Source organism: Saccopteryx leptura, chromosome 7, assembly GCF_036850995.1.
Source record: "Saccopteryx leptura isolate mSacLep1 chromosome 7, mSacLep1_pri_phased_curated, whole genome shotgun sequence".
Lineage (NCBI taxonomy): Eukaryota > Metazoa > Chordata > Mammalia > Chiroptera > Emballonuridae > Saccopteryx > Saccopteryx leptura.
Window position 1 is genome coordinate 58,061,881 of NC_089509.1, and position 24,504 is coordinate 58,086,384.

A 24,504-nucleotide genomic window follows, 5' to 3' on the forward strand; every position below is an offset into this window, starting at 1 on the left:
TGACTGAGAAAATGTCATTAGACAAATCAAAAATGAGAGGAGCATGAGAGTTTCATACAACTAAATCTGCTTTCCTTTTACCTGGACTCCTTCCTGGCAACTATAGTTCAAGGAAAGGGCACAAGCACAAGGAAAAAGCCAGGTGATTACACAACTGCTTTGCATATTGCATTACTTTTCCTCAAAAAACATGGAGCATTTACGCATTGCTCTGAAGGTACTCCTAGATTACCAGTAGCGTATCTATTATTGTTTCAATTAATTGGTAAAGGAAACGACATTCTGCCAGCAAGCTGGCTAAGAGTGCCCTAGAAACCTGCTTGAACACATAATCCTTTGAAGCTGGGCCTTAAATTTAGAGTTCCGATCAGCAATAAAGAGAGGCCCCTGTTGTGTGTACAGATTATATTTATGCAGGACTCTTAGTTCCTGGAAAGAATATTTATTTGACTTAAATGTAAATAAAGAAAAATATATCTTCATATTAAAATTGGACAAATTAGAGAGCAGGATTAGAAATACTCTTTTCAAGCTATAGAGTAAAATGCTAAAATTATCCTGAAATCAAATTAAAATCCTAATTTTTCTGATTCAGATGGAAAAACTGATGAGCAAGGCCAGGAAGGGTGAATGAAGGCTATGTGACAGCGCCACAGAAGCTGGGCAGGGCCCAGGGCGTCAGTGTACTTCACAGGCCATAGAACTGCTCTGTGCCCAGTAAAAAATACATCTTCTTTCCAGTTAGTTTTACATGTTCATATATAATAGTTTTCTTCTATAGATATGTAAGCACCTTAGTCTTTATTTTATAGTCTATATTTTTAAGTATTCTAGTAAGTACTTTTTACTTATTGATTGAACTTAGAGTAAGGGAGAGGGAGAAAGGGTGAGAGAGAGAAACGTTAATCTACTGCTCCATTTATTTACGCATTAATTGGTTGATTATTCTATGTGCCCAGACCAGAAACCGAACCTGCAACCTTGGCATATCGGGACAAGACTCTATCTAACTGAGCTACCAGGCAGGGTCTAATGAGTATTTCAAATCTAAACTTGTGAAACAAGTTATGAAATGATGTATTACAAAGCAAATTTTATTTTGAAAGAATTTCATGTCACATAACCCCCTTAGAGCATTTAGAAATGTAAGTGTGAATCACAAATTCAATACATACATTACAGATATGGAAATAACTTGAATATTATCACAAACTATATACAATTTTTGAAAATCTTATATGGAATAAGTCTATAATAAAATATTAAGTAGAAGGAGGAAGGTAAAACTAACTTCAAAAATATAAATATCAGAATTTATTTTCTGATTTATTTCTTTTACTAAAAAGAAACACAAAGATTTAGAAAGATGCTAACAAGATAGTCTTTTTTTTTCTTTAAGATTTTATTTATTCATTTTAGAGAGGACAGAGAAGCGGGGAGGAGCAGGAAGCATCAACTCCCATATGTGCCTTGACCAGGCAAGACCGGGGTTTCAAACTGGCGACCTCAGAATTTCAGGTCACCGTTTTATCCACTGTGCCACCACAGGTCAGACACAAGATATAATCTTTTTAAAACCAAGGTAATAGGCTGGCTTTAGCTCAGTGGTTCCTTTGAGTCAAGTCTGCTTGTTAAAAATCAAGGTAAAAGACCTATAAAAACAATAATTAATCATGATTAATAAAAATATTTTACTATTGAAGAATGAATTTTTGGACACAGAAACTGAAGGTATTAAGAAATTATCCTTTATTTCTTGAACCCTGGTTTTGAAAAGTTATTCAACTTTTACTCAGGAACCCTAAGTACAAAATCTGAATAATGGAGGGAGTTCTTATCAGTGAGGTGCTACAATATAGTTAACTTGAATTTCACAGGTGGGAAGATGGGCAGAAATGAATAGTGAGTCAGTAGTGGCCATTCATCTAGTTTGAAACATAATGCCCAGGGTCACAGAATGTTAGACTTGCAAGGGGTCTCAGATTATCAATGGTCTAGCCCTTTATCCTATTGGCCAGTATGCATATATCTCATAAATTGATAATTTAGGATAACACATGCTGATAGCTTTTAATCCTTCTACTATCTGAAGGATGTTGTATAAAAGAAGCCAAATCAAGGATCAGTGGATGAGCTATCTCCTCTCAAGTTACTATCTGCTTCATTTCTTGCTCATTTTAGATATCCACATTCTATGCTGAACTCATTGGGGACTCCACCAGGGTGGTACCACCCGAGTCCTCATAGTGTTTCTTTTTCCTTGTACTTCTAGTTGCAGGGGAATAAATTGTGCAATACTTTTCCCAGGTTGGCTGACCGAAATCATGTGAACATGTGTTCTACTTAAGAAGTGTTTGAAATTGAGCTCAATGCCTTCTGACCTTCCTGAGACTTTGTGCCCTGTGACCTCTCAGGATCCTTTCACGCACTCACTTATACAAAGAACAGATTTACCATGTTCAAAAACCTTCTCAGAATTGGTCTGAGTTTGAAAAAGGTGAAGCTTGAAGTAACCTATAGGAGTATTTTTTTTTTCATTTGATTTTAGAGCGAGGAGAGAGAGAGAAAGTGCAAAAGGTGGGGTGGGGGGAGCATCAACTCCTTATTCTATGTGCCTTGACTGAGCAAGCCTGTGGTTTCAAACTGGCAACCCCAGCGTCCCATCCAGGTCGATGCTTTATCCACTGCGCCAGCATAGGTCAGGCAGGAGTCCTTTTCATTCTCATCCTTGTACATCTTATTTACCTCAGTGGAAAACATAATTTCTCTTTATCTTTCAAGGTGACCCAAAGCATCCAAAACTGGATCTCCAAAAAGTACAGCATGTGTCCTAATGAACTGCCAAAATTCATTCTCCTAAAAAAAAATTTCAGCACTATGTAGTCATTAAAAAGAATGAGCTCAAGATAAGTGTTCTGAGATTTGATGTTTATGATGAATGGAAAAAACAAGTCATAAGAGTAAGTCTGTAATTCCATTTAAAATATTTACACATTTGCCTATAATAGGCATGGAACGATGCACACAGTGGTTGTATCTGGAGAGTGGGATTGTGGAGTGTACACAGAGTGAGGAAGGGGACTTGCATTTTTTCCTTTCCTTGTTTCTGAACTGTCTGGATTTTTCAGAGTGGATAATTAAATTCTTGAATATTAAGTAGGAAACACATTTCCCAAGAATCCTTATCCATCTTCATCGCATTTAAAGTACAGAGAACTGTTACATTCTTAGTTTGAGAGGTTCCATGGAGAGTTCAATTCTTTCACCAGACATTCCTTGCGTATTAGTTCTTTGATGGGCACCAGGCTATCAAGATGAATAACACCTGGTCCATGACAGGATGGAATCTGCCCCAAAACGGAGATAAGAGGAAAGCTGAATTTGGTACAAATGGGCACTGTCATCACCCGGGATACATCAGCTCTCTCACTTGACTCACAATTGGCCTTCTGTAGGCTGCATCTTTTGGCAGTGTAACTGGCAGACGTCATCCTCTCATTCATAAAAGTCAAATTTAGAATGAAGACTCCAGTTGATGCAGCTAATGGGGGGTGGGGGGTGGGGGGTGGCGGGGGGGGGGGGTGTCCTTGGGAAATGAGAAGTCCCCTGAACATACCCACTGGAGTGCCCAGAATAGATTTTGCAGTTGCATGTAAATCCTGTCTTGTCTGGAGTCTCTGCTGAGTAATGTAGATTATGGGACTGCCAAAGGGCAGCTGGTGACTTTCAACCAAATTTTACCTTTCAATTGAATCCAAGGAAATAATTTGCAACAAAGTGGCAAACAATGCAAAGTGCTATGTTGAATGCTAGATTGTGCTTTATTATTTCCTCCCAACTTCACGTTTCCATGCACCAAAATGTTGATGCTAAAATACTGGATGCCACGCTTACCTGATAGGCTTCTTCCATCCCACCTGGGCGCCAGGGCGCAGAGCGAGCGCGCGAGCCGCGGCTGGAACCCGCCTCTCGCGGCCGTAGCCGGCTGAGCCGGCCGTGGGTTCCCTTGCAGGTCCCGGTGCTGGCGCCGCTCGACCGCTGGGGCTCCCGCAGTCAGGCCCCCGCGCGCACGCGCGCTCCCCTCGGGCGGTCTCGGCGCCTCAGGTCTTCCGCGGGGCTGCGACTGGACGGCTCCTGCGGGCGGGGCAGGGAAGCGAGCGAGTGCTCGCGGCCACGTGACCGGCGCCAACATGGCGGCGCCCAGCGGCGTCCACCTGCTCGTCCATAGAGGTAAGCATCGGGAGGACAGCCCCGCTGTGGTTCGCACTGTCGCTCCCTCGCTGTGTACTTGGGTTCAAAGGGATACACGTTCGCGCTCAGACATCGCGGCGTACAGCAATGTAATTCCAGTTCTACGGATACACGCAGGCACACACGATGACACTGACACGCCGCAGGAACAGATTTGTTCACTTGTCACTCGCCTAGACCACGTCACTGCGTGGCATCTATTCTCAGTCACTCCTTGAGATTTATGGGACATTGTCTGAAGTTTTCTCCCCCCACCTCAGTTGTATGATTACTTAGCAAACTTATTTAAGTAGCAAACTTACTTATTCCGGCTGCTAGGCGATGAACTTAAGGTAACTGAAATGCGCCCAGAGACCCAGTTGCCACAGATAAGGCACTTGTATCTGTCGACATGATACAGCACGTCTTTGGGGAACTTGAAAAATGTGGTTATATTCTTCCAGTGACTGAAGGTTAAGAAGAGGAGGATTATGTCTGGGTAACTCAGCCAGTGTTATCCTTGTGTAAGAGGTGACATTTTAGTGTATGTACAAATACTTCTGCAGCTGAATTACGGAAATCTTTGTTGGGTTTGAACTAGTTTCTGAATCTTTGTTGGAAAGAACTAGGAAGTGTTTCAAGGATAGGGAAAGAGGAAAAACTTTATGAGAGACTACTTAAGTATCAGTCGTGTAGGCATAACATTCCTATGAGGTAAATATCACTTTTATTTTATTTTTTTTATTTAAAGATTTTATTTATTCATTATAGAGAGGGGAGAGAGAGAGAGAAAAGGGGGGAGGAGCAGAAAGCATCAACTCCCATATGTGCCTTGACCAGGCAAGCCCAGGGTTTTGAACCGGCAACCTCAGCATTTCCAGGTTCACACTTTATCCACTGCGCCACCACAGGTCAGGCATGGTAAACATCACTTTTATAGTAAATTGTTAAGTACCTTTTAGTACATGACACTGTGTTAAGCGCACTACATATGCTAGATACCTTATAAAACCCAATGAGAGGCCCTGGCTGGTTAGCTCAGTGTTACTCCAACAGACAAGGTTGCAGTTTGATCTCCAGTCAGGGCACACCCGGGAAACAACCAGAGAATGCACGACTGAGGATGAATGCTTCCTTTCCCCCTTCCCTCTCTCTCCCTTCCTCTCTCTGTAAGCCCTGGCCAGACAGATAGTGTGGTGAAGCCTCCTATTGGAGCATGGAGGCTGTCAGTTTGATCCCAGGTCAGGGCACATACAGGAACAGCTCTATTCCTCTCCCTCTCTTTCCCTACCTCTCTCAAACAAAATAAAAACAATGAGTTAGGCATTATTCCCTACCTGCAGATGAGAAGAGTGAGACAGAGGAGTTAAATAATATGACTAGTCACACAGATTGTAAGAGGCAAAATGAGCATTTGAACATGACTGATTTTTTGTGTATGTGTGACAGAGACACAGAGAGGGACAGATAGGGACAGACAGGAAGGGAGAGAGATGAGAAGCATCAGTTCTCTGTTGTAGCACCTTAGTTGTTCATTGATTGCTTTCTCAGATGTGCCTTGACCCGGGCTGGGGGTGGGGCTACAGCAGAACAAGTGACCCCTTGTTCAAGCCAGTGACCATGGGGTCATGTCTATGATCCCACACTCAAGCCCCCAGTGAACCCTCGCTCAAACTGGTGAGCCCACGCTCAAGCCGGGACCTCGGGGTTTCGAACCTGGGTCCTCTGCATCCCAGTCTGACTCTCTGTCCACTGCACCACCTCCTGGTCAGACTAAAGATTTTATTTACTCATTTTAGAGAAGGGAGAGAAAGAGAGAGAGAAGGGGGAGGAGCAGGAAGCATTAACTTCCATTTGTGCTTTGACCAGGTAGGCCCAGGGTTTTGAACTGCCAACCTCAGTGTTCCAGGTCAATACTTTATCAATTGCACCATCAGAGGTCAAGCCTTTTAATGCTCATTTATCTGCACTCCCTGGCATGGTCTCTTCATAGAAATCCATGTGGGATCTGGCAAATGGCTCAGTGGATAGAGCATCAGCTGGGTGTGTGGATGTTTGGGTTCGATTCCAGTCAGTGCACACAGGAGAAGCGACCATCTGCTTCTCTTCCCCTCCCTCTTATGCTTCCTCTTCCCCTTCTCTCTCTCTTTTCCCCTCTTGCCACCAGTGGCCTCATTTGTTTAAGCGTGGCCCAGAGTGCTGAGGATAATTTGGTTGTTTCTAGCTTGTCAGCCTCAGGCACTAAAAATAGCTCGGTACTCAGCATTGGATCAAGACAGGTTTCCAGGTGGATCCTGGTTGGGGTGTGTGTGGAAGTATGCCTCACTATCTCTCCTCCCCTCACCTAAGGGAGGAAAAAAAGAAATCAGTGTGCAAAGTTCAGGTGAGACAGGACAAGTCTGAAAAGCAAAGAGGAGAACGTTTTTAGAGAGGAAGGAGGTTGGTAGGTGGATAAACCTCAGAATTTCAGTGTTAGTGGAGATAAGTAAGGAGCCAGAGGAAGTTATGAAGTGAAAGATGTGTGAGGGAAAGGTGATGTAGGCAGTGTTTTGAACTGGTTGAATGGAAGAGTGGAGGTCAACATGAGAGTGCAACCTTGTGAAAAGAGCACTAATTTACATCTCTTAAGATCTGGGCTCCAGTTCAAACTCAAGTAACTTTTCTGTTTCTTCTTTTGACAGAAAATAATGGTGGTTAGACTTCTTTTTTGTGCACTGCAGGGAATGGTAAAGAGGATCTGGGGAGCCAAGGTGGAGGAGGAGGCCAAATACACACATGTGTTATCTATACACACACACACACACATATGTATGTAATATCTTTGCAGATGACAGAAATAACAATATTTTTTGTCATTTATGATTTTGACAAATGGTTGTTCAGAGAATCTTGGGAAAAGCAACTATCAGGAAGTCAGATCAGGTTATGAGTTCCTATAAATCATCCCACAATATCGCACAGCACTACAATAACTGAGAAAGGAATCTTCTCAAAAGAAGAGAAAGGGAAAATGTGTCATCAGGCTTGATTAGGTGGTGGTGCAGTGGATGGAGCATCGGCCCGGGATGCTGAGGACCCAGGTTTGAAACCCCGAGGTCGCCAGCTTGACCATAGGCTCATCAGCTTGAGCATGGGGTCTCTGTCTTGTACCCAGAGGTCGCTGGCTTGAAGTGCAAGGTCACCACCTTGAGCCTAAGGTAGCTGGCTTGTGCAAGGGGTCACTGGCTCAGCTGGAGCCCCCTGGTCAAGGCACATATGAGAGCAGTCAATGAACAACTAAGGTGCCCCAAGTATGAATTGATGCTTCTCATCTCTCTCCCTTCTTGTCTCTGTCTCTCTCTCGCTCGCTCGCTCGCTAAAAAAAAAAAAGAAAAGAAAAGAAAGAAAGTAAGAAAGAAAGAAAAAGAAAATGTGTCATGGGGAAGAAATTTAGTGATGGGGAAAGGTCCCCTTTATGGACTGTTCATTCATAGCTAGTTTTAAATTACAAACAGGTATCCTGTACCACCTGCTCCCTGCTTTCCCTTTTCTTCAGTTGAAACTGAAGACTTAATATATGAAGGCTCCTCTTTCCTCTCACTTCCTCTCTTTCACTGATTTAGAGTGATATACCTCAATCTACTATAAGTCTTAATGTGCCAAGATTTATCATCAGCATCTATGAGCATCTTTCTCTTCTGGGAAATGGGAAGAAGATATTTTTTAACCTCTTAAGAGGTCATAAAGATTTTCACTCATTGTAGCTTTAGTAATAGTGTACTCTATATGTAGTAGTTACCAGTCTCCTCTCACCATCTGCATTCCTACTACATTAATTCTTGATGTCTTTTCTTATTTTTTTAACTTTATTTGATTGATTTTAGAGAGATAGAGAGAGGAAGGAAGTGAGAGAGAAGCATTCATTTTGTTGTTCCACTTAGTTGTGCCCTGACCAGGGATTGAACCCACAACCCTGGTGTTTTGGGCCAATGCTCTAACTGACTAAGCTAACCAGCCAGAGCTTATCTGTCTTTTTAAAAATTTTTTTACTTTTTAAAAATTTTTCCTAAGTATGAAGCAAGGAGGCAGAGAGACAGACTCCCACATGCGCCCTGACCAGGATCTACCCAGCAAGCCCTGTTTGGGGGGATGCTCTGCCCATCTGGGGCTGTTGCTCCATTGCTTGGCAACCGAGCTATTTTAGCACCTGAAGTGAGACCCTGGAGCCATCCTCAGTGCCCAGAGCCCACTTGCTTCAACTGAGCCATGGTTACATGAGGGGAAAAGAGAGAGAAAGAGAAAGAGAGAGAGAGAGAGAGAAGGGAGAAGGGGAAGGGTGGAGAAGTAGATAGTCATTTTTCCTGTGTGCCCTGACCGGAAGTTGAACCTAGGACTTCCACACACCTGGCTGGTGCTCTACCACTGAGCAAACTGGCCAGGGCCTTATCTGTCTGTCTTAACAAGCACAGTACCTGGCCTGATGTTAAACTCATTAAAAACGTACTGGATTGAGAAGCTGTAGGCCCTGGCCAGTTGGGTCAGTGGTCAAGCGTCGGCCTGGCATGCAGGAGTCCCAGGTTCGATTCCCGGCCAGGGCACACAGGAGAAGCGCCCATCTGCTTCTCCACCCCTCCCCCTCTCCTTCCTCTCTGTCTCTCTCTTCCTCTCCTGCAGCCGAGGCTCCATTGGAGCAAAGATGGCCCGGGCGCTGGGGATGGCTCTGTGGCCTCTGCCTCAGGCGCTAGAATGGCTCTGGATGCAACAGAGCGACGCCCCAGAGGGGCAGAAAATCGCCCCCTGGTGGGCATGCCAGGTGGATCCCGGTCGGGCTCATGCGGGAGTCTGTCTGACTGCCTCCCTGTTTCCAGCTTTGGAAAAATGAAAAAACAACAACAACAACAACAAAAAACCATACTGAATTGAGAAGCTGTAAAGACTTCTCTCTTCCATCATGAGCTAAGGCAGGGGTCCCCAAACTACAGCCCACAGGCCTCATGCAGCCCCTTGAGGCCATTTATCCGCCCCCGCCACACTTCTGGAAGGGGCACCTCTTTCATTGGTGGTCAGTGAGAGGCCCATAGTTCCCATTGAAATACTGGTCAGTTTGTTGATTTAAATTTACTTGTTCTTTATTTTAAATATTGTATTTATATCTGTTCCCGTTTTGTTTTTTTACTTTAAAATAAGATATGTGCAGTGTGCATAGGGATTTGTTCACAGTTTTTTTTTATAGTCCGGCCCTCCAACGGTCTGAGGGACAGTGAACTGGCCCCCTGTGTAAAATGTTTGGGGACCCCTGAGCTAAGGGATGGGTAGGAACTAGGAGTAGTGACTTTGGAAAGGAACAATCAGTCTCTTGGAACCAAGATATAAGGTAACAAGATATACTTTTAGGGAGCACAGTATCTGCACATAGTAAGTACTCAGTTTCATAACTGAATGAAAGACTTTTCAGAATGGAACATCCTGTAGAAATATTTATGCACAAAAGTTATATGGCAAGTTTAAAGATGAATTATCACAAAATGTCAAGTGTTTTCACATGACAGGCGAAGACAGTAACTTTATTCGTTCCTCCATTCCTCCACCCCCTTTTATCTTTCATCTCCCTCCAAGAATAATTTAAGGCAATTTTACTTCCTCATACCTTTTTTTGGCATGTATGAGAATTTAATTCCAGATAATTTGAATTGTGAGTCATATTTATTAAGAAATTATTAGAAAAATATAGGTTGGAAGGGGAAGAGGAGAAATCTAAAAAAGAAATACTTGAAGTTTAAGCAATGTAGCCATGGGAGAAAAGGAAGCTGATAAAAGTAAGCCCTTAGACCTAAGCACTATCCTACTGTCCTTCCACAGTTCATGTGGAGGGAGCTGAAGCTGTTAGAGGAGAGGGGACAGCGGGTTGGCAAGTTCAGCAGAAAATCTAAGAAAGGCACTGTTGGTGCATGTGTGAAATAGTTTGGCCTTTCCAGAGAGCTGCGTGGCAATGTGTATCAGGGTGCAAGGTATATATGCCTTTTATCTAACAATTCTGCTTTGAAGAGTATCAGATGAGAGCAATAGGATGAGTGTGCAAAGATATATGAATAAGACTATAACTTAATAATTGGGAAATATCGAACAAAATCTGAAATGTTCACTGATAAGAGAATGGCTAAATAAATTATGGTACATCCATGCAGTGGAGTGATATGCTTCTATTTAAAAAGATGATGTGAATGTACTGTAGACTTAAATAGCCATTGACATATTCTGAGAAAAAAAGGCGGGGTACAGAATAGCATGTCTCACTTATGTAAAGTACATATCTTTGTTTTCTTATGTATACTATATACGCACAAAGAGATACCAAGAATGATGTTCACTCACATGTTCATAGTGGTGATTCCAAATGGTGAGATTGGAATGATTTTTACTTTCCTTGTACATAATGTGTTTGAACTTTATGCACTGAGCAGATAGCAGTTTTCTTGTCCAAAATGGTCACTTTTATTTTACTGTATTAAAAAAAGAGAGAGAGATTCAAAAGGCATTGAGTGTTTGAATGAGACAAGACCCAGGAGAAAATGTCTTTTACTATGCATACTCTCTGCAACAAAGCAAAATGTCTATGTAAATGTGTCATGTAGGAAAGGAATATCTTTAAGATTCTCATGATCAAAGAATGATTAAGTGAAAATTACTTCTATATACTCTTTACTACATATAATTTAAGATGTATATAATGCTACTAATATTTTATTATTGTTGGAAGTTTTTTTGTTTTAACAAATGTAAAAAATATTTACAAGTGCTTCTGTTTATTTGTGACCGTAAGGCCATAGATTCCTCCACTGAGAGGAATGGTTTACCTCAGTGGTTTTTACCGTAGTGGTTTTTCAAAAATTTAGCCTCTAAGTAGGGGAGGGACTACTGTACCTCATGAATTAAGTACAGTGGTCCCTCGTCTTTCTCAGGGGTTAGGTTCCAGAACCCCCGCAATAGGTGAAAATTCGAGAAATAGTGACTTTACATTTATTTTATTATTTATATATATTTTAAGGCTTTATAAACCCTCCCCACACTCTTATAAACCTTTCCCACAGTTATTAACCTTTCCCACACTGTTATTAACCTTTCCCACACTCTTATAAACACTTCCTATGCTCTTAAACACTTTCTACACTCTTAAACCTACCTAATTTTAATAACATATAAATTTCTATATGGGTACTCACCGGTGAATATGCTACATCTTGAATGATGAAGATGATCATGAATTAGCTGCATTTCCATACTTGTGAGTCTTTGTCTACTCATCTGCTGTATATGTATTTTATTTTGATTTAATATTCTTTTAATATGTCTTAATTAATGTATTTTATATATTTTATATTTTTTAGGCTAGAAAATGCTTATCTTACTGCAAAAATAATTGGAATAATAAATATATAAAAATACCTACATACCGCAAAATACCACAATATAGTGAAAAATTTGCAATACAAAATTAGATATATACAATTTAAAAATCTGCGATACAGTGAAACCGTGAAAAGTGAACTGCAATATGGCGAGAAACGACTAGACTTAAAATTTTGTCAGCTGACCTGAGATCCTTACTATCTTGTATAGCTTCTGTAGGAAAATGGGTTCTGTTTTGCCAAACCAACTTAGAATTGTTTGGTATGCAGTTCCTGCTTGATGTAGAAAATGCTAATGTTAATTAAAACCTTCCTGTGACTTAAACTCTGTCGCTAGCCAGAGAATAAAAATGAATCTCACATTCAGTTGATTGCCTTTTTGTTTTGTTGTCAGTTTCTTTTGCTGTGTAGAAGCTTTTTAGTTTGATATAGTCTCATTCATTTATTTTTGCTTTTAATTCCCTTACCTTTGGGGTCAGATTCATAAAATATTCTCTACAACCAAGTTCATAAATATAGTACCTATGTTTTCTTCTATGTAATTTATTGTTTCAGATCTTGTATTTAGATCTTTAATCCATTTTAAATTAATTTTTGTACAACAGACAAACTGTAATCTAGTTTCTTTTTTTTATGTGAAAGGAGGGGAGATAGACAGACTCCACACTCACCCCAGCTAGGATCCACCCTGTAGCCCCCATCTGTGGCCGATGCTCTGCCCAGTTTGTGGCCCATGCTTGTAACCGAGCTATTTTTAGCACCTGAGGCAGAGGCTCTATGAACCATCCTCAGTGCCTAAGGCCAACATGCTCAAATCAATCAAACCATGGCTGCAGGAGGGGAAAAGGGAGAGAGAGAGAGAGAGAAGGGAGAGGGGGAGGAGAGGAGAAGCAGATGGTTACTTCTTCTATGTGCTCTGACTGGGAATTGAACCCAGGACTTCCATATGCCAGGCCGACACTTTACCACTGAGCCAACTGACCAGGTCCAACTGTTATCTAGTTTCATTCGTTTGCGTGTGGCTTTCCAATTTTTCCACCAGTCTTTATTTTCTCCATTGTATGTTTTTGGCACCTTTGTCAAATTTTTTTTACCCAGCCCTGGATGGTTGGCTCAGTGGTAGAGAGTCAGCCCGGCGTGTGGAAGTCCCAGGTTTGATTACCGGCCAGGGCACACAGGAGAAGCGCCATTCTACTTCTCCACTCTTCCCCCTCTCCTTTCTCTCTATCTCTCTCTTCCCCTCCGGCAGCCAAGGCTGCATTGAAGCAAAGTTGGCCCGGGCTCTGAGGATGGCTCCATGATCTCTGCCTCAGGCACTAAAATGGCTCTGGTTGCAATGGAGCAACGCCCTAGATGGGCAGAGCATCGCCCCCTAGTGGGCTTGCCGGGTGGATCCCGGTCAAGTACATGCAGGAGTCTGTCTCTCTGCCTCCCTGCTTCTCACTTCAGAAAAATGCAAATATATACATACATATATATATATATTTTTTTTTTTCCCCATATACATGTGGTTTTATTTCTGGGCTCTCAATTCTTTTTCATTGATGTACGTGTCTATTTTTCTGCCAATACCATGCTCTTTTTTTTTTTTACAGAGACAGAGAGAGTCAGAGAGAGGGATAGATAGGAACAGAGAGAGATGAGAAGCATCAATCATCAGTTTTTCATTGCGACACCTTAGTTGTTCATTGATTGCTTACTCATATGTGCCTTGACCGTGAGCCTTCAGCAGACCGAGTAACCCCTTGCTCAAGCCAGCGACCTTGGGTCCATGCTGGTGAGCTTTTGCTCAAACCAGTTGAGCCTGCGCTCAAACTGGTGACCTCAAGGTCTTGAACCTGGGTCTTTCTACATCCCAGTACAACGCTCTATCCACTGCGCCACCGCCTGGTCAGGCACCATGCTCTTTTGATTATCATAGCTCTGTTGTATAATTTGAAGTCAGATAGCGTGATACCTCTGGCTTCATTCTTTTTTTCTGAGAATTACTTTGGCTAATTGGGATCTTTTGTGGTTCCATACACATCTGATATTTTGTTTTTGTTGCTCTATTTCTTTAAAAAATGTCATTGGGGACCTTGGCCAAGTAGCTGTTTGGTTGGAGCATCATTCTGACATGCCAATTAGCGGTTCAATTCCTGGTCAGGGCACATACAAGAATCAACCAATGACAGCATGAATAAGTGAAACAACAAATCTCTCTTTCTCTCAGTGTCTTTGTCTCTCTTCTTTCCTCTCTCTCTCTAAAAGTCAGTTTTAAAAATGTCATTGATATTTTGTTGGATACTGCATTAAATCTGTATACAGTGGTCTCTTGTCTATCTCGGGGGTTAGATTCCAAAACCCCCCAATATAGGCAAAAATCTGTGAAGTAGCGACCTTATATTTATTTTATTATTTATATATATATTTAAGGCTTTATTTTAATTTAATATTCTTTTAATATGTTTTAATTAATATTTTTATATTGTTTTCATTTTTAGCCTAGAAAATGCTTATTTTACTGCAAAAATAATTTAAATAATAAATATATAAAAATACTTATATATCACAAAATCCCGCAATACAGCAAAAAATCCACAATACAAAATTAGATATATACAATTTAAAAATCCACGATACAGTGAGATTGCAAAATGTGAACTGCGATATGGCAAGAGATGACTGCATTGCTTTGGGTTATATGGCCATTTGAGCTATATTGATTCTTTCAATCCATGAATATGGAATAGCTTTCCATTTTGTTGTGTCTTTTTCCGTCTCTTTTAATAATGCTTTCTAGTTTTCAGTAGATAGGTCCTTCACATTTTTTGTTAAGTTAATTTCTAGGTATTTTATTCTTTTGGTTGCAATTACAAAAGGCATTGGTTTTTTAAAATTTCTTTTAATGAAATTTCATTGTTAGTATACAGAAAAGCAGTGAATTTCTGTACAGTGATTTTTGTATCCTGCCACTTTACTGTATTTATCATAGTTTCAAATATTTTTTTGGTGGAGTCTTTGGGGTTTTCTATATACAGAATTATGTCATCTGCAAAAAGCGACACTTTTACTTCTTTATTCCAAATTTGGATGTCTTTTACTGCTTTCTCTTGTCTGATTGCATTGACTAGGTCTTCCAGTACTATGTTGAATAAGAGTGGTAAGAATGGGCATCTTTGTCTTATTCCTGATTTTAGAGAAAAAGCATTCAGTTTTTTACCACAGAATACAATATGAGCTGAGGGCTTGTCATATGTGGCTTTGTTATGTCATATGTTGAGGTACTTTCTTTCTATACCTATTTTATTGAGTATTTTAATCATAAATGGGTATTGTCTCTTATCAAATACATTTTCTGCTTCTATTGGTAAGATATAATTTTTATTCTTTGTTTTTTTAATGTGGTATATTATATTGATTGATTTGTGTATTTTGAATCATCCTTGTGCCCTGAAATTAACCCCACTCAATTGTGATATGTTATTTTTCTGATGTATTGTAGTTAATTTACTAATATTTTGTTTAGGATTTTTGTATTTGTATTTATCAGAGATACTGGTCTGGTATGTGTGTGTGTGTGTGTGAGTGTGTGTGTGTGTGTGTGTGTGTGTGTGTGTGTTATCCTTGCCAGGTTTTAATATCAGGGTTTTGTTGGCTTCATAAAATGTATTAGAAAGTATTGCCTCTTCTTCAATTTTTTGGAAGAATTTGAGAAAGATAGGTATTAAATCTTCTTTGAATGTTTGGTAGAATTCACTAGTCAAGCCATATATCTGGTCCTGGATTTTTATTTTTGGGGAGATTTTTGATTGTTGTTTCAATTTCCTCACTGTTGATTGGTCTATTTAGATTTTCCATTCTTCATGATTCAGTCTAGTAAGGATATATATTTCTAAGAACTTATCCTTTTTTCGAGATTATTGAATTTGGTGGCATATAGGTTTTCATAGTATTCTAGTGTGATCCTTTGTATATCTATGATGTCTGTGATGACTTCTCTTTCATTTCTGATTTTGTTTATATGAGTCTTTTCTCTTTTTTCCTTAGTGAGTCTAGCCAGGGGTTTGTCAATTGTATTAATCTTTTCTAATACTGTTTTCTACTTTAATGTTATTGCTTTAATCATTAGACTACTACCAATTCCTTCAGGCAATAGGAAGTGATTGAAGATTTAATGAGACTCATATTGCTTATGCTTAAATGTTGATGACTTCCTGCATGCATATTAATCATTCCTAACCTTGATCTTAAATTCCTTCTTAATACAAATGCTCATCAAGCATACCTACTAGATCCCTTAGTGTTTACCAGATACCTGGTTTGTTTCCAAAGTACAGTAACTCTAACATTCAGGGTGTGTCAGATTTTTCAGTACTCAGGTCTGATTTGTCTTCCGGTTCTTACTAGGATTAAATCTGGAAAATTTAGGGAGAGAAAAAATCAGCAACTCTTTAACAGGGGATTTAGCCTACTTTAAAAGACTGTTCTGTTCAGCAGACCTTGAACATGTCTTAATTAGTTGTCTAGGTCAGTATGTCCAACTGGCAACTCTCAGAACCCATCCAGGCCACAGAGCATTTCTGTGTGCACTCCTGCTGTTGAGCAGCAGGACTCCACCTCTGTCCCCTGCTTTGGCGGCCGTCCTTTAGTTCAGGCCCACCCCCTCCTGCCACAGAGGCCTGGGAAACCCTGGCTGGCCACCTGGTCTCCTCATGCCCTGCATCCATGCATCTGTACCCCCTCCCTTGTTCCAATTATCCCGTCAGCCACCCTGGCAGATTTCCTGGCCAACAGCCCTTTCCAGAACTAGGACCAAGGGCAGCAGTTGTTGGAGCGTGTGGTAGGAGAGGTGAGGGGGTCAAGAAGTCTGAGGGAAGAATAAAGTGAGAGTAAAGGAGTGTGGAAGGAGACGTGGAAGGGACCACATCAGTTGAAGAGAAAATGAGTGTATCAGAGCTTGAGGTGAGAGAGCGGGTCTACATAGACACAGAATGTGAGTGGAAAGGAGGTAAGAGGTGAAGGAGTTTATGTATGGCGATGTCAGCAAGACAAGGAACAAAAGAGGTAAATTTGCGTGTGAAAGAGGTCACATGTGAGAGTTGAGGAGAATGGAGAGGGCAAAACAACAGTTCTGCTGGGCAGAACGGGACCATGCACATGCGCATCATTGGGAAACACGGTCTGATAAAGCTTTTAATGATCAGATTTGTGAATATATTTTTAACAAAAAGTATTGTTATAACAAAAATTAAACCACAAATCGATATACCCATAGGAGAGTACATTACATTGAGAGGGTTTCTTTAGATTGTCAGTCATAATGAAAAAATTTTAGATTGTGTAGTCATTTGATTCAGAAGTACAGCCTGCTTGCGAGCATGTTGATTGTTTTAAATGTGGCTCATCCCAACCAAGAAGTTGGACAGTACCAATTTTGATAACTTAAGTGCTTACCATTTTTTAAAAGCAAATAAATGGAATAATAATTTGCATACAAGTAGACTTTTAAAATCTTTTACATAGGTAATCTATGGATATTTAACTGCATAGGTAGGGAAATACCCATTTTGTGAAGATTTCTCATATTTAATAATCCAAATCTTTATCTTTTAAAAAGAACTTTTTAAAAAAAGCCAGAAAATTTCATACCTTTTAACTCAATTATTATTTCTACTTTTAGACATCTATATTCAGAAAATTACCAGAGATGCTGGCAAAAGTTTAGTTCCAAGGATGTCTATCACAGTGTTGCTTATATTACAACGCAAGGAACTGGAAATATCCTAAATGTCCAATACAGTAGAGGGATGATTAAATAAATTCTGATCTATCCATAAGAAGAGAGGGTCTATTATACAGTCATTAAACTACTTCCTTCAGTTTATCTCCACACTGCAGACAAGTGGTCGGTTTTTTTTGTTTTGTTTTGTTTTGTATTTTTCTGAAGCTGGAAACGGGAGAGACAGTCAGACAGACTCCCGCATGCGACCGACCGGGGATCCACCCGGCACGCCCACCAGGGGCGATGCTCTCGTGACCAGAGCAGAGCCACTCTAGCGCCTGGGGCAGAGGCCAAGGAGCCATCCCCAGCACCAGGGCCATCCAATGGAGCCTTGGCTGCAGGAGGGGAAGAGAGAGACAGAGAGGAAGGAGGGGGGGGGGGCTGGAGAAGCAAATGGGCGCCTCTCCCATGTGCCCTGGCCGGGAATCGAACCCGGGTCCCCCGCATGCCAGGCCAGCGCTCTACTGCTGAGCCAACCAGCCAGGGCCCAGACAAGTGGTCATTTTAAAAGCACATTGGACTGTTTCAATCCCCTTTAAACCCTTTCTTTGGCTTCTCATGGCACTACTATGAAAAGCCTGCTGCCTTGTTTTTCCTCTCCTGTCTGCTAGCCTGCTGAACAGGTACTCTAATTCCCTAGGCCTTCCTTTGTACTTGAACGGCTCTTCCCCAGTTTCCATTCGGCTAATTTTTGCTTATTCTTGAGGGATTTCCTGACCCTCTCTACCACCCACCCACTCCACCTCCCAGTATGTTCCTTCATTGTGGTCCACACTTCATAACACATATCACATTTTAAAATCATATTCTCACTTTTATGGTTGTTCTTTCAATGCCTGGGTTCCCTCCGGACTTTGCCATTTTGCTCTCCTTTCTGGAAGAGTTCCTCAAGTTTATTTTCTGCCCCTTCAATTGAGGTTTTCATTTCTGTCATTCATATATTTTTTTTAATTTAAATTTTTTTTATTTATTTACTTTTTTAGATTTTATTTATTCATTTTTATTAGAGAGAGAGGGGAGAGAGAGAGAGAGAGGGAGAGATAGAGAGAGAATAGGAGGAGCAGGAAGCATCAACTCCCATATGTGCCTTGACCAGGCAAGCCCAGGGTCTTTTTTTGCTTTGTTTTGTTTTTTAATTTTATTTATTCATTATAGAAAGGAGAGAGAGAGAGAGAGAAGAGAGAGAGAGAGAGAGAGAGAGAAGGAGGGGAGAAGCAGGAAGCATCAACTCCCATATGTGCCTTGACCAGGCAAGCCCAGTGTTTCGAACTGGCGACCTTAGCATTTCCAGGTCGATACTTTATCCACTGTGCCACCACAGGTCAGGCCAAGCCCAGGGTTTTGAACCTGTAACCTCAGCATTCCAGGTCGATGCTTTATCCACTGCGCCACCACAGGTCAGGCCTGTCATTCATATTTTTAATCTCTATCTTATTCCCTGAAAGTTTTTTTTTTAAGTTCAGAAAGGGAAGACAGACAGGAAGTGGGAGAGATGAAAAGCATCAACTCATAGTTGCGGCACCTTAGCTGTTCATTGGTTGCTTTCTCATATGTGCCTTGACTAGGGGCTCCAGCCAAGCCAGTAACCCTTGCTCAAACCAGCGACCTTGGGATCATGTCTATGATCCCATGTTCAAGCCGGTGACCCCTTGCTCAAGCTGGTGAGCCCGTACTCAAGTTGGATGAGCCGGTGCTCAAGCTGACAACCTCACTTAAATAGTATTTTGTTCTTGTTTCATGGTTGCAATATTTTTCTTGAGTATATTATTAATAGTTTTCTAGAATTTTTTTTCTCTGTATATTCTGTTTCCTCTGAGTTTGTTTTGTATTTATCTTTTATATAAGAGGCTTTCTCAGCTATCTGAAAATCCATGGTTATTTACTTCTTTATAAGAGTGGGAAATTTAAAAAGCTGAGTGGGCTCATGAAAGACAAGGAAAGACTGAGAAACTGTCACAAAATTGTAGAAGATTAGGAAGACTTAAATAATTACAACATGGAATATTGATTGGATCCTGAAACAGAAAAAGGGGCATTAGTGGAAAAATCGGTAAAATTCAAATAAAAGATCCATACTTTGGTTAATAGTCATCTACTAATATTAATTTTCTGATATTGATGATAAAACTATGGTTATGTAAAATGTTACATTACGGTAAACTGGATGCAGCATATATAGAAATTCTGTACTCTTGTTTTCTTTGTACTATTTTCTGTAGGTCTAAAATTACTTCAGAATGAAAAGTAAAAATACAAACAATGAATGAAAACTCTGAGCAAGTAGAGGGGGCAGGTTGCTATGGGTCAGCTCTGAGCTGTGTGTGATGTGAGTGGGCTATTATCCTGAGGGGTCTCCTGTCAGTATTTTAAGTTCATTTTTTTTTAAATTTTATTTTTATTTTATTTATTCATTTTTAGAGAGGAGAGAGAGAGAGAGACAGAGAGGGAGAGAGAGGAGAGAGAGACAGAGAGAGAGAAGGGGGGAGGAGCTGGAAGCATCAACTCCCATATGTGCCTTGACCAGGCAAGCCCAGGGCTTCGAACCGGCGACCTCAGCATTTCCAGGTCAACGCTTTATCCACTGCGCCACCACAGGTCAGGCTAAGTTCATTTTTTCTAGGCTATTCAAAGTCCTCAGAATGAGGCTCTACTAATCTCCTCTGGAAAAGTGAGAGCCTGGCTGCCAACCTTCCGGAAGCTAAGTGCTAGGGCTTGAAGTGGGGAGTGGGTCTCAGCACCCAAGAATGTAATTGTTCACTTAATTCCCTATATTAATTATAGTACCCCACCCTCAACTCTCCCTGGTGTGCTCCATTCAGAGACCTTCTGTTTTACTGTCTGAGAATACTTCTTTTGCCAAAATGGTAGAAGGGTAGTCATTCCATTTTGTAGAGTATGTGATCTGGGGATTTGTCAGTGTTTAAATTATACAGATTTTAAACCACTGTTCCTTATTTTAGCTCAACTTCACCCTTATGTCTTGAGAAACCAAGGCCATCAGTTGGTCCCAGGGAGTTGTCACCACTCTCCACTTCCTAAACAGGGTTCAGTTTTCTTGGTTCCACTAAGTTGTTTTTTGTGCCATCATCTGCTTTTCAGCTTCCAGTCTTCTTCCCCTGTGCCTCCTTGGACTCTTCTCCTATTCTCTCTGATTTTAAAGGCTCATGCCTTAATCTACAAGAGGTACAGTAAAAGTAGATCATGCAGTCTGGCCTGTGGTGGCACAGTGGCTAGAATGTGGACCTGGAACGCTGAGGTCACTGGTTCAACAACCTGGGCTTGCCTGGTCCAGGCACATACAAGAAACAACAAATGAACAAATAAAGTAAAAGGTAAAGTGAAGCAACTATGAATTGATATTCCTCTCCTCTCCCCCATCTCCTCTCTCTGTAAAATCAATCAATAATATCTTTTTGTGTGTGTGACAGAGACAGAGAGACGGACAGATAGGGACAGACAGATAGGAAGGGAGAGAGATGAGAAGCATCAATTCTTCGTTGCAACACCTTAGTTGTTCATTGATTGCTTTCTCATATGTGCCTTGATGGGGGGGCTACAGCAGAGCTAGTGACCCCTTGCTCAAGCCAGTGACCTTGGGCTTCAAGCCAGCAACCTTTGGGCTCAAGCCAGCGACCATTAGGTCATGTCTATGATCCCATGCTCAAGCCAGCAACAGCTCGTTCAAGCTGGTGAGCCTTTGCTCAAGCCAGATGGGCCTACACTCAAGCCGGCAACCTTGGCATTTCGAACCTGGGTCCTCTGCATCCCAGTCTGATACTCTATCCATTGCGCCACTGCCTAATCAGCCACCCATCCCCTTTTTTAAATCTCCCAATTTTCCACAGAGGTTTAATCTCTTGTTATTTCTCATCTTTTCTATTGTAATAGCCTCCTAATTGTACCGTATCCTGATTCTTCACTCCAATATATCTTACCCTTTACTTTCCCTCGGGAGTCATTTCTTTCTTTCTTTTTTTTTTTAAGCAAGAGAGAGAGAGACAGGGACAGACAGACAGGAAGGTAGAGAGACAAGAAGCGTCAACTGTGGCAGCACCTTAGTTGTTCAATGATTGCTTTCTCATGTGTGCCTTGACTGGGGGGGGGGGGGCTCCAGCTGAGCCTGTGACCCCTTGTTCAAGCCAGTGATTTTGGGCTCCAGCCAGTGACCTTGAGCTTCAAGCCAGTGGCCTTTGGGCCCAGGCCAGCCACCTTTGGGCCCAAGCCAGCGACCATGGGGTCATATCTCTGATCCCACGTTCAAGCCAGCAACCGTGCACTCAAACTGGTGAGCCATGCTCAAGCCAGTGACCTTGGGTTTTGAACCTGGGTCCTTAGCATCCCTGGTTGATGCTCTATCCACTGTGCTACTGCCTGGTCAGGCAGGAGTCATTTCTGATATTAGCATTTCCCTACTCAAAAACTTTACAAATTGCTGAGTTAAATCTAAACTCTTTACCCTAAACCCTTTAAACCTTTCAGACCATGGTCTTATTTTACTCTTCCAAATAAGATACACTACTTAAGCAAAATAAGGCCACTCAACTCTCAATGTACTATGAGCTGTCATAACTACATTTTTGTTTATATGTTACGGTCAGCCTAGTATGCTGTTCCCTTGGCCTTCCTTTTTGTCAAAATCCTATCTATATTAAGGGTTGCATCAAGCACCACCTTCTCTGTAGATTCTCTCTTGGCCTTCCCTAATAATTGGGATCTTGTCTGTCTACCTCCCTTCCTTTTTTTTTTTTTTTCAAGATTTTATTTATTCATTTTAGACAGAGGGGAGAGAGAGAGGGCGGGGGGGAGGAGCAGGAAGCATCAACTCCCATATGTGCCTTGACCAGGCAAGCCCAGGGTTTTGAATTGGCGACCTCAGCGTTGTAGGTCGACGCTTTATCCACTGCGCCACCACAGGTCAGGCCTCCCTTCCTTTTTTTATTACCAATATTGGAACCCTACCAGTTGGGAATAAGTTACAGGAAACAAGTCCTTATAGCTATCTCAAGTGGAAGTGCCTTTATATAGGAATTGTGCGTTCCTAACTGTTGGAAGGTTAAAGAAACAGCCTATGGCCTGAAACAACTTCCAGAATAGCTCCTCTGAACTGGCCCACCACGTACTAAGCTGTTGCCACCTCCAGTTCCTACTTAGTACTCATGAAGCTGTGACACTAGAATGCTGCTCAGAAAAATCTAACATTTCCACAACTGTGTTCACCAGCAGAAAAAAAAAATAGTAGAAGTGACAGTAATGAGGCCTACACTACACGTACTCATTCAAATCTCCCAGGAATGCATCAAATTGGTAGCGTGAAGTTTAGATTAGAAGCCCTATGTAAGAGAGTCTGGGAAATGTAGTCCTTAACTATCCAATCTCTGTAGTATGGAAGATAATTTAGGTGAAGTTTGGAATGTAATACTGAGTTAATCATTTCCTCTATTGTCACTTACCATGAGACATGAACTGTTATATATTTAAAAAATTTTTTTTTAACATTTTTATTTATTGACTCTAGTGAGAGAGGAAGGGAGCCAGAGACAGGAACATCAATCTGTTCCTGTATGTGCCCTGACCAGGGATTGAACCGGCAACCTTTGTGCTTCAGGACAATGCTCCAACCAACCAAACCATCCAGCCAGGGCAAGCTGTTATTTATTTATTTTATTTTTTATTTTTATTTATTTATTTATTTATTTTGTGGCAGAGACAGAGAGAGTGAGAGAGAGGGATAGACAGACAGGAAGGGAGAGAGATGAGAAACATCAATTCTTCATTGCAGCTCCTTAGTTGTTCATTGGTTGATTTCTCATATGTGCCTTGACTGGGGGGCTACAGCGACCAAGTGACCCCTTGCTCGAGCCAGCAGCTTTGGGCTCAAGCTGGTGAGCCTTGCTCAAACCAGATGAGCCGCGCTCAAGCTGGCAACCTTGGGATCTCGAACCTGGGTCCTCCACATCCCAGTCCGATGCTCTATCCACTGCGCCACCGCCTGGTCAGGCGCAAGCTGTTATTTTTATAGTAGTTTTCACACTAATCTTTTTTTATTTTTTTTAGGGGGGGGAGATATCCAGAAGAGGGATTGCTGGATCATATGGTAACTCTATTCTTAATTTTTTTTAGGAAACCTCAATTGTTTTTTCTAGTGCCAGCCTTCTGTATTTTTGGGTTTTTTTTTACAGAGACAGAGAGAGAGAGTCAGAGAGAGGGATAGACAGGGACAGACAGACAGGAACGGAGAGAGATGAGAAGCATCAATCATTACTTTTTCGTTGCGACACCTTAGTTGTTCATTGATTGCTTTCTCATAAATGCCTTGACTGTGGGGCTACAGCCGACCGAGTAACCCCTTGCTCGAGCCAGCGACCTTGGGTCCAAGCTGGTGAGCCTTGCTCAAACCCGATGAGCTCGCACTCAAGCTGGTGACCTCGGGGTCTTGAACCTGGGTCCTCCGCATCCCAGTCCGATGCTCTATCTACTGCACCACCGCCTGGTTAGGCTTTTCACACTAATCTTAACATGCTAGTGGATTATCAAGACTGCTAGGGCAAGAAATGTGTATAAGTAATTTTTATAACCCCCTCATGGTAAATATGCAAATTTCTATAGAGGGTAAGAACTAAATAACTATTTGCTAAATGAGTGAAATTTAGTCATCTTGCTACAAGTGGCATCATTATTTGGAAATAAGAGAAAACATTTTCATATTAATCCCAGACAAAACAAGGTGGTAATTAAAAGAAAATCTAAAAATCTCCAGGGTAAAATTGGGTTTGTTTATGTAAAAAATAGAAATTTAATTAAGAATGTAGCTACAAATAACTCCTTTTCACAACGTTGAAGACAGCCTGTGAATGGTCCACTAAGAGGAAGTATAGTATGGGAAAGGTGCAATTCCATTGAACATATTTGGAATGAGAAGATTCAGGGGAGTAGATTGAATCAAGTCCTATAAATTTGTTTCTGCTTATTTAGAACAGAAGAAGATGATTTGCTGTGATGATATGAAAGTAGAAACATTTTTAAAAGGAAAAGGTTATTACAAAAAATGTGCACGTGGGAGATAAGGGGGGCTTACATGCCACAGACAGCAAAGGCAGTCAACTTGACCTCATGACTGCTGACAAA

General features: G+C 41.3%; 2 protein-coding genes across 2 annotated transcripts in view; one reads left to right on the top strand and one right to left on the bottom strand.

Annotated features, from left to right (window-relative positions):
• Positions 1-4,008, bottom strand: part of SLC25A12 (solute carrier family 25 member 12) — a 209,209-nt gene extending 205,201 nt beyond the window's left edge. Inside the window, exon 1 of the mRNA XM_066346580.1 lies at positions 3,895-4,008. Within this exon, the coding sequence (XP_066202677.1) occupies positions 3,895-3,912 (18 nt within the window). The 5' untranslated portion in view covers positions 3,913-4,008. The remainder of the gene's footprint in view (positions 1-3,894) is intronic.
• A 94-nt stretch (positions 4,009-4,102) lies between these two features.
• METAP1D (methionyl aminopeptidase type 1D, mitochondrial) overlaps positions 4,103-24,504 on the top strand; it is a 77,893-nt gene continuing 57,491 nt past the window's right edge. Inside the window, exon 1 of the mRNA XM_066346600.1 lies at positions 4,103-4,230. Coding sequence (XP_066202697.1) covers positions 4,191-4,230 — 40 coding nt within the window. The 5' untranslated portion in view covers positions 4,103-4,190. The remainder of the gene's footprint in view (positions 4,231-24,504) is intronic.